Genomic DNA, 17,058 nt, shown 5'->3' on the forward strand with positions numbered 1-17,058 from the left:
CAAAAATGCAGGCAATCATTCTTTCTGTCAAAGCACTTCAGATGAAAGACATCAGACAATGCAAGAGAACAAAAGGTGGATTGCCTTCTGTGGGAATGCTTGTTGGAATGCTTTGCAGAGCTTGATAGGCAGCATAGCCAAAGGTGACAAAACCAAGGAAAACTTACCTTTGGCTTTTGTATTCTTAAGATATTATGCAAAGGGAATTAAAGTGGTGTTGGTTTTAATAGCTTGAATGATTTGAGACTTGCATGACTTCTGAGGTTCTTGATTTATTGGTTAACTGTAGTTGGTAAGCTAATGGCTGTAGGTTGGCTATTATGGAGATATAATAATAGGGGCTTACATGGGAAAGATAAGAATTTAGTATTTCATCCCTATGGATGTCAGAACTGTAAGGCTGCATCAGTCCACTAATACTGCTTGCTACAAAGATCTTTTTGAAGTCAGCTTTCCATACTGAATTTTGTTTGCAGTAATAGAGTGAACTGATGATCTGAGTATCTTTAAAAAATAAAAAAGTAGAGTGCAATCCAGTACTTTCTTACACTGATCACTAAGCCCAGAACCTTTCCTTGATGACAGTTATTTGCCTTACCCACTGTCCTAAATAATTAGGGGGTTTATGCATCATGCCTCGACTAGATCTTCCATTTAATTATGAGGTGTTACATTGTTTACATTTTTTTATAATTGTGAAATACTAGGCCTCTCTACAAATGCCGTCAAAATACAGTAGCAGATGAACATTTGAGAAGGTCGATTATAAGCTGAAGGAAAACAAATGAGTAGTAGAGGCTTATGTTTTCTCTGTATGTTTTTAATGGTCTGTGCAATCTGATCTTAGTTGATCCTTTTTCTGATTAAAGGAAGAGACAAATGTTTCCATGCTGGGCTGTGATTGTTACCTGCTTCTAAGCATGTATGGTACTTTCTTGTCATACCTGAGAGGATCTCTGCATGGCACTAGCAGAACTGAGATGTAACCTTGTTCAGCCTGCCTTCTCCTGGAGCGGCAGGTTGAGGTCAGGCACCAGACACACTGAACCTCTGGTTTCTCTGCTTGATAGTGCTGAAACTTCCTTAAATTGTTTTGCAAGAGAGCTGGGTTTTATTGGTGATGCCGCTACAGATGTTTTTTTCTTTGGACAAAGTGAGTTAAGTTGCCTGACTTGCCTCTTTAAGAAAGTAATTTTCATAAATCTAATTCTTAGTTCTTTGCACAAACATCCTAAACTTTGTTTAATGTTTCCCATGTAAATTTAGTTCTCTTGATGGCTTTATCATATCGCTCAAAATAGTGGTTTTTCATATCTTGGAAAAAAAGCTTGTTATAAAGGTTTCTGGACTCGGTGTAACACTTGTGTGCTGCAGGCTTTGATTGCATTCTTCTCAAGTTTATTTTTTTAATTCTGGTTATTGCAGATGTTTAAATTTGTCTTTGGTATATGTTAATTATGGCTTGGTACAGTTGCTGTGGGCTTAGAGCACTTTGAGGCAGATGTTCAACAGCCCATCCTGCTGGGGGGACAATACTGGTCACAGGGAGAATGTTGCTATCATGTAACATACTCAGCTCTTCAGTCCCTGCTCTGGAAAACACCTTGGTGTGCCATACACCAAGATGGCCAGTTTTAAAGGTATTGAAAGAGAGAAAGAACCACAGCACCAGCCAATTCAGGGGACTGCTGTGACTCTCCAGTCCCTTTCCTCTGCTTAAAATGGCGAGCTCTTGTACCTTCCTTTCCTTGTCACCAGTAGAGTGAGAGGGAGCTGAACTGGCAGAAAACCACACGAGACCGGAAATGGTTAGCTTTGCAGCCATAGTCATTAAAAATTAATCAAATTAAATTAGTCTTAGTTTTTTTTCAGAATGATGCCTTAAAACTGTTTATCAGATATGGTAAACCTCGTGTATTAATGCATTATTGTAGTGTAATCAATATGTCCCAGATAATCGTATTCGTGATGGCAAAGACTGCTTCTTCGATATTGCTTTCTCTCAAGCAGTGTCTAACATTTTGGGAGGAAATGAAATTTGTCTGAAAAATAGTTAGTGTTTTCTCTTAAAATATACATAACAGCATTCAGTTCACAAATGCACCTTTTTATTTTCATCTGAAGATATTTACAGCCTTTAGAAAGGGTTTGATCCCTTCTTCCCCTCCCCATTTACTGATCAATTGGAGATGGACTGTATTTTGCAGTAACTTTGTAAATGGCCTAAGAAAATTACATTGGCATTCATTTTTTTTCAATTAAATATCCTGTAACTTTAAAGGTGAAACTTTTTTTTGACTCTGAAGAAATAACGTTCCTGAAGCTTCACCTGACTTTACACAGAAGTATTAAGATTCAAGGTAAAATTGTTCAGCTCTCATTCTCTTTCTTAATATTTGCTTTTTATTTCATATTCAGTTAATTGAGGGTATAAATAACATGTTGAAGAGAACCACTTATACCGCTACACAATCTCCTTTCTTATCTTTCAGAAGCAATGTTCAGCTCTGATAAGATGCTCCCTTTCTCTAAGGAGACAGTTTCAGCTACTTGTTAACTGTGAAAGTTTAGGTGTTCTTGGTTTGAGGGTGGCAGTTACACTGCCCTGTTAGCAAACATGCATTAGGTGTGTGTGTGTTGGTCACTCGTGGCTTTAAGCTGGCAGAGGAATGTCTCGCTGGTGTAAGCAGTTTTCATGTCTACACCTACATATAGCAGACTGATATGACCAGTGTCTGAAAGGGCTGATGTGTCACCATCTGCATGGCAAACTGTCCTTCATGGACATTCAAACAATTGTAACTGCATTTTCATGTGTATTGTTGAAGGACAAAAAAATTCCATATTAGGAATTTTGATTTCTGTTTTGCTCACTGTGTATGCCAGCATAGGTTGCAAGAGTTAGGTACTCTGACATACTTTCAGAAAAAAAAGGTTTAGAAACATGAGTTTTTCCATAAGGAGAATCCTAAGCCTCTTGATTGGTTGAATCATTAGTATGCAAACCCTCAATTTGACTTATTACATTAAATATTAAAACTGTTGTGTGTTCTGCTAAGTGGTTAACTCACATATGCATGGTCTGCAGGGTCAATCTCAAAGGCATTCAAGCTACAAGAGTCATATGACTCATCCCATGTTTTCTCATCAATGTTGCTATTATGAATAGAGCAGGTATTATGAGATCTCTAAGGATATATCCCATGTCATTTCAGCTAGTTTTTCAGCCTTGTTCTTCACGCATTTGATACATAATTGATTTGACTGTAAGGCTACCATAAGATAGAATCAAAAGCCCTGGTGAAATACCGATAAATGGCATCCACTGCTACCTGCCCAAAAATGAAAGAATTTTATTACAAAGAAACATTCTGTACTGAAAACCACAGTCCGGTATGATGCATACAAAACTGCATTAGTCTTTCATGAATGAAAGACCTTGCTTTGCAGGTATTCCCAATGCTGGGTGAAAAAACTAATGAAGTTCTGTGCTAAAGAATGAAAGCTCAAAGTGAAATCGAGGTAGAAAGTAGCTTCTGGAGTGATCAGGAGAACAAACAGCTGACGTAGGGGCAGAGAGGGAAGGGAAGAAAATCACTGGTTTATTTAGCTTGGTGAAATAGAATAGAGGATTAATATGACTACAAAGAAGGAAAATGAAGAAATCTTGATGGAAAAGGAAACAGCATAAGCAGACTATGAATTAAACCAGGTTATAAAACAGAATAAACTTCTAACTAAAGATACTACTAATATTTCAAAACAGCCCTCTCCAGCCTTGCAGGGACAAAATGCTAGCTGTTTTCAAGATACATCTCAAATCAATTCCTGAATGAAATTGGAGAAGGTAGTTGCTGGTAGGCTTAGACATAAATGACTTTATGATTAATTGAGCTACGAATCTTGAAGTGCATAATCTTGTCTACTGCAAAGCAACAGTAAAGCATGTTGACCTAAACTGTAAGTATTTTATAGAAGGTCAGGTACAGTAGCTGAACTGTTGAGGTATCTCAATGTACTCGTTTAAAGCCTAATTCAGTGATGAGTGGATGACCTTAAGACAGTTTGTCTTGTGGTTTACTCAGAATTTAGTATGGACTGCATGCTTAAAACAAGCACTGGGTTTTGAGAGGATGGATTCCTTGCCCTTAATTTTTCTGTTGATAATTTGACATTCTATGACATGCTATTTATGATGTTTGCCATTGCATACCAGTGGTCTGCCACTATGCAGGCTTTTGTTCACAAAACAGATGTAAAGTTGCGATGTGACAGTGTGCAACAGGTTCAGGATGCCAAGGAGCTATTATTGTGTACATACTTGGAAAAGTATTCATGTTTCTCTCAGGTAAGAAATTTATCAGAACACCTTGTGCGCGCTGTTCTGAGGATGCAGGCACCCCCATGGCATATGAAAAGGTGTGTCAGATCTTGATCACCCACCAAAAGGGTTAATAAGCAGTTCCCAGGTGTGGGATGGTGATAGAGTAGGTGTTTGACAGGGTGAAGGCAAGATGGCATTGCCTATAAAACTGTTTGCATTCCAGTATGTGAAACAGCAACTATATAATGGTATTGGGGATGATGAGAGTTTGGGTTTGGTGGGTATTTTGGTTTTGGGGTTTTTTTGTTTAGGGTTTGGTTTGGTTTGTTTTCAAGAATCTCCTTAAGTAACCACACATTTATGGCCTATTGTAAGTTAACTCCTGCCTCTTGTGATAGGGGCTGAGCTTAAAGAAGCATCAAGGCTAAAGGGTCCTCACATTATTGCTTTTCAGGATTACATTCATAAGGTGCTGGTGGTGTGAACAATGTAATTTGCAATGAACTGCCATAGGAAATAAAAGGATAAAACTACACTATCACTTACATGCTTGGGTGGAATACTGTTAAAGCTCTGCATATAGCTGCTTGACTCTGAGAATGCACAAAGCAATACAATTTACAACAATTTTCTTGATATTTTTAAGAGAACAGTAGAAAATGGAAATGGTGGAAATAAATTGAGTGCTAGTAATTACTGATTATTCAGTAATAAAACTGGATGTCACAAGTATTCCTTTTTCCTTGCCTTGCAGTTGCATGGGGTAGAGTGAACCATCGCTGCTCAAGAGCCAGTCATGCATGACTGTGGGCTCTGTACTCAGGACAGTGGCGAGTATCTGGCCAAACTCCTTGTAGTAGGGGCAGGTAGATGGGGAGCTGCTGGACTTGTGGTTATCTTCCTTTGCACTGTGGTAGGCTCTAGAAGTTTTTAATACACTCTTACTACATGGGACATCCATTTAATCTCTCCACCAGCTGTTTTAAGCTGCTTTCATACAAATGATGATTTTGAGTTGTTCTCAAAATCACATTATCGGCTGTAGTTACATCAAAATGACTGTTGTAGTCCTTTAGCCAGCTTGTTGCACCAGAGCAGCATGTCCTAGAGCTTTCTGACTAAAGGCTTCCTGGCTGTACACCTCCTGCCAAAGTAGAGGTGCCATTTGGAGTGAATGTGTTGACAGATGAGCAGCTCCTGAAGCTTTGGAGGTGAATAGAAAGTCCAGGATAAAGATATTGTAAGGTAGTATTGGGGAGTTACTAAACTTTAGTCCTGCTACCTTGACCTTAACTGTATCTTCACTGCCAGATAGAAGAGTCAGAACCTACTGAGAAGCCTGAGGTTTGCTTCTAGTCTTTATCTGGGAAAGCAAACCAGGTTCACAGGATTCATTAATCTGGGTGGAAAGAGTGTTTGAGAGGACTTTGGGTGGAAGAGTTTGAGTTAAGGCATGCAACTCAGATTTAGCATCCTGATACTGGTAACTTTATGCACTCCTTTATCAGTTCTATATTCATCCTAGAGCAGTGAGATATATCTGAATGCTAGTGCCATGAGTGTTTAATTTGTAATTTTGCTGTGTCTACTCATACGTCTAAAATCACCTACATGTGCATTGTCCTTGCAGAAACAAACATCTTTTAGCACTTCTTGTTTGTTTGTTATCATTGCACATTTTACCTTCATAACTCTCCTCCACTTTTTTCTTTCTTACTTTTTACTTTTCTTCAACTGTCAGTGGAATTATTGTCTTCCTGTCTCCATATTCAGGTAGTGTCAGTGGCTGAGTATCACCGCAGGATCGATGCTCTAAATAGCGAAGAACTGCGCACACTCTGCAGACGTCTCCAGGTGCCCTCTTCAGTAGTTTAAACCCCGTCTCCAGATACTAAAACATCTTTCTTTGTAGTGTCTTTGATCAGGGCAAGTCCCACACTCGGTGGGTTTGTCTTGTGCACTACAAGGATCCAGCAGAAAATTCCTCTGTTTTGGATCTATTTAATTGTGCAATGCTATGATGGAATCAGTAATTTTATGATGGAATTATTACCTTCAAACAGGAATTTTCTGTCAGAATTTGAAAATTTGTTCTCGGTACTGCTTGTCTTGGAGTGATGTGTTTTAACTTCCACTTTAGACTGGTGTGTTGCATTAGGTGGAAGCTTTCCTAAAAAGAATGCAAACCAGGTGAAGAATCCAAAACTTTGTTGCATGGGTGTTTAATTCTGTATAGGAATCTTTCATCAAGAATCTCGCAGTACTTGGCAAGCATGAAGCTTCACAGCTTCTGTGGAATAGGTGAGTATTTTTCCCATTATACAAGCAGGTGACTGAGGCAGTTCGATACGGCAAAGGTCATACACATGGAGCTGTCTGTTCCAAAAGCAATACTTCGAAAACAGTACTTCAGATTTTTGAAGGTTTACTGATATGGACTTAAACTGGTATTTGCATTCTCTTTAGGTGTTTCTTAGTTCTTTGACAGCTATAAAATTGTTAGCTGCTGTTTACATCATACATAACTTACTGATGGAAAGCATAGCTCAGAACTCATTAGAAGTATTGAGTATTTTGTCTTCCTGTAGTAATTGGCTGCTGAAACTAAAACGTTTCAGTTCTGTTTTTTTACTTTGTTTTTTTTTCACCTGTTATGTAATTACACATAAGAAAACAATTTCTTAGCTCTTTTACTTCCGTTTATTTAATAATCAGTAATTAATTGCTTTAAAATGTTTTGTAAGTAGTACAGTTACGTAAAGCAATAATGAGCATGAACCCAAAAGCTGCAGTTCTACTTCTATGTGAAAATAAGAAATTTGCAAAAAAAAATTTCATTCCCACTTGAGAACAAAACAGTTCTCTTTCTGGCAGGTGGTCGTGGAGAATCCTTGTATTAATATCCTGGAAGTGCAAGAGCTCTTTCCAAATACCTTTCACCTGGAATGCCCAAACTTAGGGTTTAGACTGACTTGAAAAAACTGGTGTGATGGGCTGGAGACTATAAAAAACTGTCTTCTCTGAGGCCATATAAGTGTTTGTGTGTAGACTGCATGGCAGTTACTAACCTCAGAAGCCCCTGGAATCTGACTACAGGTCAGTCTGCTCTGTCAAAGTTTAGTGGGAAAAATAAATTTCCAAGTTTCAAAACTACACTGCATTCTGTCAAACAGATACCTTTGAACAGACACATCTTTGTCCACTTCTATAAAGCAGTGTTCTTCCTAGAAGAAAGTTGCTTTAGTGTAAGAATAATTTAAAAAGGCAGAAAAATCCAACAACAGCAACAAAAACCAAACAAAAAAAACCCCAAACCCAAAACCTCAACCCACTCCCTCCCTTCAATCCAAATTATTCATGTTTTGCATGGTGCACTTTAATCAGAATTAAAAAATAACAAAATGAATAAGCTTTCTGCTGTACACTTGAACAGTGCTGAACATTTATGGAGTTGAAGCAGTGGTATATGGTGGATGAAAGGCATTTAAGGTGGAAAAGAGTTGGATTGCCAAATAACATGTTTTATAGATAGCAGTCTATAATGCAGTCTGTAGGTCATCTTTTTGTACATGAAGCTGCATGGATAAATGCATATACTTTTTTTTGTTGTGATATGGAAATTAGTGCATTGGAAATGCTTGTTACCTTCCATTGAAAAATGGAAGGCTTGAGCTTTTTGCTTGCTTCATACTTTCTTTAAGCGCACCTTTTCTTGAGTAAAGAATTGATACTGTAATTAAGTTACTGTATGAATATACTTTGATACTTCAACTTTATAAGCCTATTTTTAAGTAACAAGGAGTTTGAGGTAGTAACTTTTTCCATAATTCTTGTGGAGAGGAAAGGGTTATCCTTTTTTTCAGCTCAGGTGGCTGTATTTGTTTAAATAGTCTTATCTGTATTTCAGAGTTTTCTTTGGTATGGGTTTTCTTTTGTTAACTAAGAAAGCTCTCTTCGCAAAATCTTAGCAAAATTTGTCTTGGTGGTATGTGAAATACCATAATCGTGTCTTGTATGTTTAGAGTATGAGGTGTGTGGCAAACACTGGTTCTTATTCTGGAGTTGGCAGGGGGTTTTGGTAGGTATTTTCTTAAAATTCTCAGGATTCAGGCTTTAAATAATTTGGACAGTTTGACTTGCAGTAAAACTTGGTTCAGGCTGATCAATTATTCAGATGCACTCATTCTTGTTAAGATTTTTTTCTTTAGTAAATCCCTCAACATTGTAATAAGTCTTGCTGCAGTGGCTTAAGTTACTAACTTCCTTCACTTTGTCCTACTCCTCTGTCAGACTTCACTATCCCCACAGCAAGTTTTAACTGTCCCTGCAGCAAGAGTTATAGAAGGAAACCTTTTTGGGTCTCAGCTAGTCTAGTTCTCAACATGTGGCACTTTTGCTTGAAAGTGCCAGTGAATGTGGACTGGGGTAAGAAGGCTGTCATGAGCTATGATACCTGATGAGTTTTGTGGCCTGCGGCCTCCACTAAACAATGATCAATAGGGTAGATATATGGGGCAGTTATTTTAAACTAATACAGGATCTTCATGCGTAGTGCATCTTTGCCAGACCCCAAAGCTCACTATGCAGCATAAGTATTACTGCTGCTTTCCCCTCCCCACCCACTCAATTCTTTCTTCTTTGATTCCCGTAAGTACTCCAGCAGATCAGCTTATGGAGCAGCAATATTCCTAGGGCTCCATTCAGACGCTTTACTCAATGTCCTTGACAGCAGTCTTTCCACGTGTCTACTGTATATGTGAAAGCTTTTACAAGTACTCTAAAAGAAACTACTGAGAAATGTCCATGTTAAAGTTTCAGTTCCTTTTCTGTCTGGTATTTTTAATTACATTTAATGTAAATGCTATGTTAGTATTAAAATGCAAGCACTGTGTAAGCTGACCTCTGAAAAGCATTTGAAGTCCTTCAGCTGTATATGAGGACTCTTTTTTTTCCTTTCTTTTCTTTTCTTTATTTTTTTTAGCATAAAACCATAGCTTTCTTCTGAGTAGGTGTCTGTGTAATTCATTGTTAGTATATAGTTGAGTACTGGCTTGCTATTGGATGCAGTGGAAATCTTGGTGAGATCAAATCTAACGGATTTCTTAACTTTTGAAGGAATTGCATAACAGTAAATCAGTAACTGCATGATTTTAAACATGCAAAGTTTATCCTTCCTGCTAATAGAATTGTGAATACTTATTTTCTTGTTGTTCTTTTTGTAGATAACAACAAGAGAAGATATCAATTCAAAACAGGCAACAAATATCAAAACAGACCTGGAGCCTGAAGCATTCCGGCCAAATCTTAGCGATCCCAGTGAATTACTACAGCCAGAACAAATTGAAAAGGTATTAACTTATATATGTCATTTTTTAGTATTGTACATTAATGTATCACAAATGCTATGACCATAGTGTAAAACACAACAGTAAGAAGACCTTTTATGATATTAAATGCATAAGCACAACATAATTCATAGCTAAATTGTTGCTTTTTTTCTTAATATAACTTTGAATACACCACGACAACACTGCTCTGTGTCTCTGCCCTTATTTCATTCTTTCTTGAAAACAGCTTGGCTTTCACTGCAGTTCTTGCAGTCTAGTCCAAAGTCATCTCAGTAAATTTGTTTATTGAAGGTTTGGATCAAGGCTGATCATGTTCAAAGGCACAGGAACAGGAGAGCAAGCATCCTTTACCATTCAGCTTGTTACCTGTTGACTTGAGTGATCCAGTTCCCCAGTACTGAGACATAGTATTGTTATGCAAGAATAACTGTGGTTTTACTGTCTTTAGATAAATCTCTTAGAGACCTTACCAGACACAGGTCCTTTGGTTGGTAAATCATTCTTCTCCTGCAGATCACTGGTAGAGCTAGGAGAAGAAACCTGCTTGAGAGACTAGGGATAGAAAATATGCATGTGAAACTTTACAGTTGGTCTGAAGTTTTAAACTAGCTTATAAGGCCACTTGTAGTTCAGAACAACATAATCAGCTTTCATTTATATGTAATATATTCTTAAAAATAGTAAAAAGTGTATTAAATAAGAGGATGGTTGTTATCTTGTTAACAGCTCACAAAGTCTCTTCCACCACGGACCATTGGCTATCCATGGACTCTTGTCTACAGTACTGCAAAGCATGGCATGAGCTTGAAGACTTTGTATCGAACTATGCTGGGATTAGACACACCTGTGCTGTTGGTTATCAAGGACAGTGATGGACAGGTAGGAAAATGTTTGTGTGGAGGTAGGGGACCCATCAAAAAAGTGTTTGAGGAGCATAAAGGAATAGCTGACACTTTAGCCCATCATGGGAGACAAAATTGTGTGTATCAAGCTGTTTTTCCCCTTGGTAATTACGTAGATGCTTTTAAAAACATGTTTCACTGTCAAGCAATCCTCTGACATACTACATTTCTAGGAAATTCTTTAACACAAGTTTACTGTCACAATGCATGATTCTCGTAATACCCAATTACTGAATTTACTTTTAGTATTCTTTTTTAAATGCACTTAAAGCACAAGAAATAGTCTCTAAAACTTTCTGATTGGGGAAGATCTTGTTCAGTTGGAATTGTCATTGCCAGCTGCAGCCAATGCTTCTGTGTACATTCTTTGGCTGCAGCCAACATCTCTCATTTGAGGGCTGCAGGATCTTTGCTGCATAATGAATTTTTGTTCCTTTAGTCTCTCTAGTTGTGCTCTATTCTCCTTTAACTGGGATATGAATTCCAGAAAGTGGATCACATCTCATCATTTGAATAGCAAACATCCTCTCTTGAATATTCTAATAGCAGGTGAAATTACAGGCAGCATGAGACTTTGATTCTTTCTTTCTGAAACTTCTGTGCTCTGTCATGGAAGAACCACTGTCATGAAGAATTGATAGAACCAGTGCAAGATCTGTAGTATTTTACTTCATTTATCTGTCCCACTTTGGTAACCAGTTTTTGTTTTCAGGAAGCATGGGCTCATATCATTCAGGGGGTCTGAAAACTGTAAATGAAGGGTATGTTTTCCTAATTGAAGTTACAGCTTGTTTTTTCTTTCTGTTTCCTGACTCAGGGATCCCTTAAAAAGAAAAATCCCTTCTAAATCTCTGCTAGTAGAGCACTCTTTCCCAGAAGTTCTTTAAAAGGGAACTTCTCTTCATTTACTTTTTAATATTGAAGATCAAAACTATTCAACAGACTTGAGATGTCTCAACAGATCCATCAGCCTCTTCAAATGTACTTTGGTAACTTCCCTTCTCTGATTTCTGTACTAACTTCTCAAGATTAATTTGTAAGATACCTACTTCCTAGTACCTGATTATCTGGCCCAGAAAGAAAATGTCCCTTTTCTGATAAGGGCTGTCTTGCCACCAACACGTAGTATTGTTCTGTTGCTGAAAGTATTCAGATGACCTTCCATATATGAGTATCTCAACTTGCATTTTCAAAAAATGTCATGGTTGCTGAACCAAAACAGGGAATTAATTCATAGACAAGTCAAATTTTTATTTTTATTTTTTTGACAAATCTCAACTTACAGGCTGATGCCCAGGAACATGTATGAAAGTGTTGCTTGGACTTTTGGGTCAAGTAGCCACTGAACTTATCTTTCACAGTGTATGCCAGATCTTACCTAGGTTGCACACAAGAGTGAGTGAAAACCATGTGTATGCAGCAAGCAACATATGCTGTAGAAGGAAAGGTTCAGACAAGTTTTACATGCTCAGTCCTTCACCAATGTAGTGAGAGTGTTGTTTTCAGTAGTTCTGTCTCTCAAGCTATTAATGATAAATGTCTTTGCATTTGACAGCAGAAAATTAATTTTACACTATCTTTGTATTCAAAACCTATGGAAATTCAGTGTAGAGTTTTTCTCCTCTTGATCATGGATCTACAATCATGAAAAGTAAGACAATGGTAGCCTACTATGCCCTTTGATGGTAATTAATCAGGGTCATCCATTTTTTAAGGAAGGTATTGATTTTTTGAAAGAGGTTAATTTGTCTTTAATATCTTGTAGCTTCCTGGCAGATAGTCTTATAAAACTGCTTTCCATGACTGAAAAAAGAATCTGAGTACTTTTCTTAAAGCAGAGTGTATCCAGAAATAGTTTACTAGCAACATACTAAGATAAATACTATTTATGCCCTTCCAGAATGTGTTTTAAGAGAGACCGGGTGTCTTCATATTTTATGCTCCAAGATCACTGCCTGTTTTCTAAGCTATCTAGTCCAGAGAAGATCCCAGATGAGATTCAGCCTTTTTGAAGAATGACAGAATTATGACCAGCTAGTTCCTTGCCACTTGCTGAGTGTACTTTCTCAGCCCTTTTTTGGCATTCTTTGTTCTGCCCGCTTTGTAGCTTCTATGTTTATGATAGCTACTGGTTTTGTCTTATCCTCTGCTGAGGTACTTTTCCTTCAAACTAGAATTAATTTATTTCCTGGGCTATTTCCACTGAGACCCTGTTCTTTGATGTCCATATTTATGAAGACAGCCTTTATCTGATGTTGACATTAAGTTGAGTAAGGAGCAAGTGTACCTTGTAACTTTTCATAATATGGTTTGTTAGAGGCTGCTAAGCCTCACCCTGGTTTGTTTTTTTTTTTCCAAAATCTTCTCCAATCTTGATTTCTTTTTAAAATGAATTAGCAATTTTACTTCAAGGGCTGTAAAAAAAACCCCAGCCAAAACACTCAGCTTTCACAAACTAAAGCTTCATTTGTGTAAAAGCTGACCATTGTCTAGTTGAAAGTTGGAATCTGAAGCCACCTAAATTGCCTGCTGTAGTCAATTCTAGGAAATCCTCTAATAAAGGTGCCCAAGAAATGTATAGATATCTACATTACAGTTGTTATGGACATTCTATCTACTGGTAGGTGCTTCTGTTAGTGAAGATACCAAGCTCTGATGTCTACTCTGACAGCCATTTAAAAAGAAATGAACACCTAATTCCTGAACATGAGTCACTAAACAAGTGGTGGTCTAGAAGTGAAATTAATGCAGTTAACCACCCCAAGGACTGTCTAGTTTTATAAGTCATTCTTCAGACTGTATTTTATATGCTGCAAAAATGTGAGACAGAACCTAGAACTTGGGAATTTTAGGTACCCACCCTAACAACTAGACACAAAAATCTAATCTCATGCAGAAACCCTATAGCCATCACTTCTCAAAGGACCGGGAATAAAGATCAGGTAAACAATGAAATACTGTCTTGAAGTTTGAATTCTACTGTTGCAGAAAATATGCATGAAATCAGGGTTAGAGGTAATTGTTTTTGTGACACTGAAATAACCAAATAAAACCCTAAAAGAATGTTATGTTGCTAAACAACTCAATTGATAGAAACTTGAGGATTAGTATAATCAAATATCTAGTATCTAAGGTTTTGATATTTGGCACATTGTCTTTGAAGGACAATGAACCAATAATTCTTAAAGTTCTGATGGAAGACCTGATTTACTAAAGAATTAAGTCATTAAAAGCCTTTAGCCAAAACTAAGTAAAACGTGCATAGAAGAATCCCTATCCCAGCCTTTACTTACAGAGACTTCTGAGCAATACCCAAAGTACCACTTTAGAATGATTGACTACTATCAATCTAAAATGTGATCATCTAATCTGAATCACTCTGTGAAGTCTTCTCACTTAAAACATATTTCAGCTGAGCCAAGCCTATTTTTAGAAAAAGGATTTTAGAATTAGTATTCTTTCTAATAGGACAACTATTGTGTCTGTTAAAACTCAAATCAAACATCAGTTTTAACTGCCTTGTCTATAATGTAAGTTTTGAGTCCTTCACAAATTGTGGGGGAAGAGAACACTTTGCATGTCTTTGTAGCACTAGGCTAAATGAGTATGATAGGGTTTAAGCCAGCTGATTATCCACAAATGTCAAATAACAATGTTCAGATCTACTTAATTCCTAATTTCATTTTCCTCTCCCCCTGCCCCACCTCATATTGTTGTTCTAATAACCACTTCTTTACCTATCATGCTAGATGGACTTCTCTGATTTTATTTTTTTTTAAACTATTGTTGCTGCTATTTGATCATTTAATATTCTGTGTGCATGATTTACTGCAAATCCTGTGTTGGATGTTATACTTGGTCAGCTCTCACTTGGAACTTTCTCTGACCCATGAGGCCATCTAACTAGTAATGGGCTAAAAAAAGATAAGTGTAAAAAGCTGTAGGTCTTAACACTGGGGACTCATTTCAAACCTACCTTAAAAAAACAACAAAAAAACACCAACCAAAACACACAGGAAGGAAAAAAAAAAAAAGGCCGAACAAAAAAGCCTTCTGGAACATAACAGGAGAACAAACATTTCTTCTTTAAAGTAGTCCTTCATTTTGGTCTAATTTGGTCTGACTTCACCGGAAGGCAAAACATAAATGGTAGCTTCTTTCTCTCTTAAGCCTATTCTTGTCACTTAGATGATGTGATAACAGAGAAATGTCTTGCCAGTGTTTGATCCTGTATGTTGAATTAAATACATATCTGTGCAAAAAAAGGTTTGGGCTAGTTTTCTTGTGAGCTTGCATTAAAACAGAGGTACAGAAACTTGCATCTCAGTTCATAGAACTTCAAGCTTTTAGGCTGAATTTGCTGTTTAACAATGCGTCTGAAACTGATAGAGTTCTCTGAAAGTGAGCACCTTTAGCTGACTGTGATACTTTATTTCATCAACTTGTCAAGTAAGTTTAAAAATTCCTCTAGAGAATCTGATTTTAGAGTGTAAATGTTGGTCACATGTATGCTCAAAGGTAATTCTCTTCACTTAAGTAAAGGAACAGTTTTACAGGAGTAAAGTGTCTTGTCAGTTTAGTGATAGTTTGTTCTTAAAAAATACATAATACATATAAATAAATTAGTAATAATATGAAGAAACTTCTGTAGGTATTAATGACTTAAAGGAAGTTCAGTATGTTAGTCCTACCTCTCTGCTCTGTAACAATGAGGTCTCAACAGTGACTTCTAAAATGTGCAGTACTACCTGCATCAAATTAATTTTGTTTGCTATTGTGTATACTTTTTTCACAGTTATTAAAAGTTTATTGCAAAAGATTAGTGCTTGAGTTCAACAAAAAGATTTCAAAACATCTGCTGTTGGCATGATTGTACTGTTAGACTTAACACACAGTCTGATGTGCATTATCAGGATAGTTGAAGAAAATTATCCCTGATATCCTTTAGTAGACTAGCAATTTTTTTTTCTCATAACTAGTCAATGGAAGATTGTGTAGTGAGGGCAGGAGGGTATTTTGTTTCATAATGAGCATATTTCTTCTTTGTGACTCTTCTTTCAGTCTTGCTATCTTCTATTTCAATTAGAAGTTTGTGAACAAGAAACTTTCTGCACCATATAAAATTCCTGAGAATTAAGGAATTTTCTAATAGTGGTTGTTCTGAACTGGTAACTCAAAACTGAGCTGGGGCAGCCTTTATTAGATGCTTGATAGCTGTATATAATCCCTGAGTTCCTGATCTGGAGTTCATGTTCACCTAATTTTGTGTTTGTTAACAGCTACTATAGAGCTCAACTTGGAAAGGAATGCTTGGAAAACCTACCTGTGGCCAAGGAGTTTCTTAGGATGGGCAGAAGAAAATAGTTTCTACTTTATATCCTGAACATAATCTGTGTCAGGACACTAGCTTTAATGTCTTGCTCTCATCAGTCCCATGCTTCTCAAACTCACTATTTAATGTGAACAAAACCACAGAAACTTCATTTTGTCTTTTTTCTTTCTCATACAGACAAATGAGAGGGTGCTAGTGGAGTGCTTTAGTACTTGCATCTACTCTGCTCTTGCAGATGTTGAAACCAGCTTCTTACTAACAACAGAAATACTGATTTTGGGAGAGTTGTACTTCATGGGGTACAGTTGATTTTGCATAATTGTGCAGGGGTAGGAGGTGGTTCTAGTTATTCTAGTTCCAGAGGAATTGATACTACTTTTAATAAGACTTAAAAACCCAATAATCTGTCCTTAGACCTTTTTAACTACTGTTGTAGTAGTCTTATTCCTGAATATTATAAGTACTTTTACTGTGCAGCAAAGGCTTAGTTAAAATCTGTCTCTGTTGTAAGACAGGTAAACAGTGCTTACCTGTTATTTGGATTGGAATTAATAGATTACATGAAAAATAACAACTCAGTTACAGCTAGGAACTTCCTGAAAATAGCCTGGTTAAAGCAGAAGAGGAGGTATGTATGAAGGAGCAGAACCATTTGATCTGAAATTTTAAAAATGCGTACATTGTTTCTGAGAATTTCCTTAGTTTAGTTTTTATCCCTTTGATTTTTTTTTTTTACTGTGTTCACTTTTTATTGAGAGAGAGTCCTCTTACCTTTTCTTTATTTCTTTTTTTTTTTTTTTTTTATTGTACCACAAAACACCATACCAAATCTCAATCTATATGCTTGGAACCATGATACTGCTTAAGGCTTATCCTGTAGTGAATTCCAAATCTGGCAACATTTACAACCTGATTTGTTTATCAGTTATTATCATTAGAGATTCTCAGATGCTGTGTAGTTTTTCTTAAGTATTTTCTCTTGCATATTTTTGCTTACAGGTTTTTGGTGCGCTAGCATCTGAACCATTTAAAGTGAGTGATGGCTTTTATGGCACTGGGGAGACCTTTATGTTTACTTTTTCTCCAGATTTTGAGGTAAGTAGTAATAACTTTGTATGCTTTTGCTTTTTCCCCACATATGCATTATCTTAA

At 36.9% G+C, this 17,058-nt stretch overlaps 1 protein-coding gene across 12 annotated transcripts in view; it reads left to right on the forward strand.

The window, feature by feature from the left end:
• Positions 1-17,058, forward strand: part of OXR1 (oxidation resistance 1) — a 304,340-nt gene that overhangs the window by 283,668 nt on the left and 3,614 nt on the right. For 9 of the 12 annotated variants that reach the window (XM_049821593.1, XM_049821637.1, XM_049821578.1 and 6 more), the window contains 4 exons: positions 6,098-6,178; positions 9,547-9,672; positions 10,399-10,551; positions 16,906-17,001. In XM_049821593.1, the coding sequence (XP_049677550.1) occupies positions 6,098-6,178; positions 9,547-9,672; positions 10,399-10,551; positions 16,906-17,001 (456 nt within the window). The remainder of the gene's footprint in view (positions 1-6,097; positions 6,179-9,546; positions 9,673-10,398; positions 10,552-16,905; positions 17,002-17,058) is intronic. The other 3 variants (XM_049821620.1, XM_049821674.1, XM_049821664.1) reach the window with 1 other exon arrangement.

Source organism: Accipiter gentilis, chromosome 2 (genome assembly GCF_929443795.1).
Source record: "Accipiter gentilis chromosome 2, bAccGen1.1, whole genome shotgun sequence".
Classification (NCBI taxonomy): Eukaryota; Metazoa; Chordata; class Aves; order Accipitriformes; family Accipitridae; genus Astur; species Astur gentilis.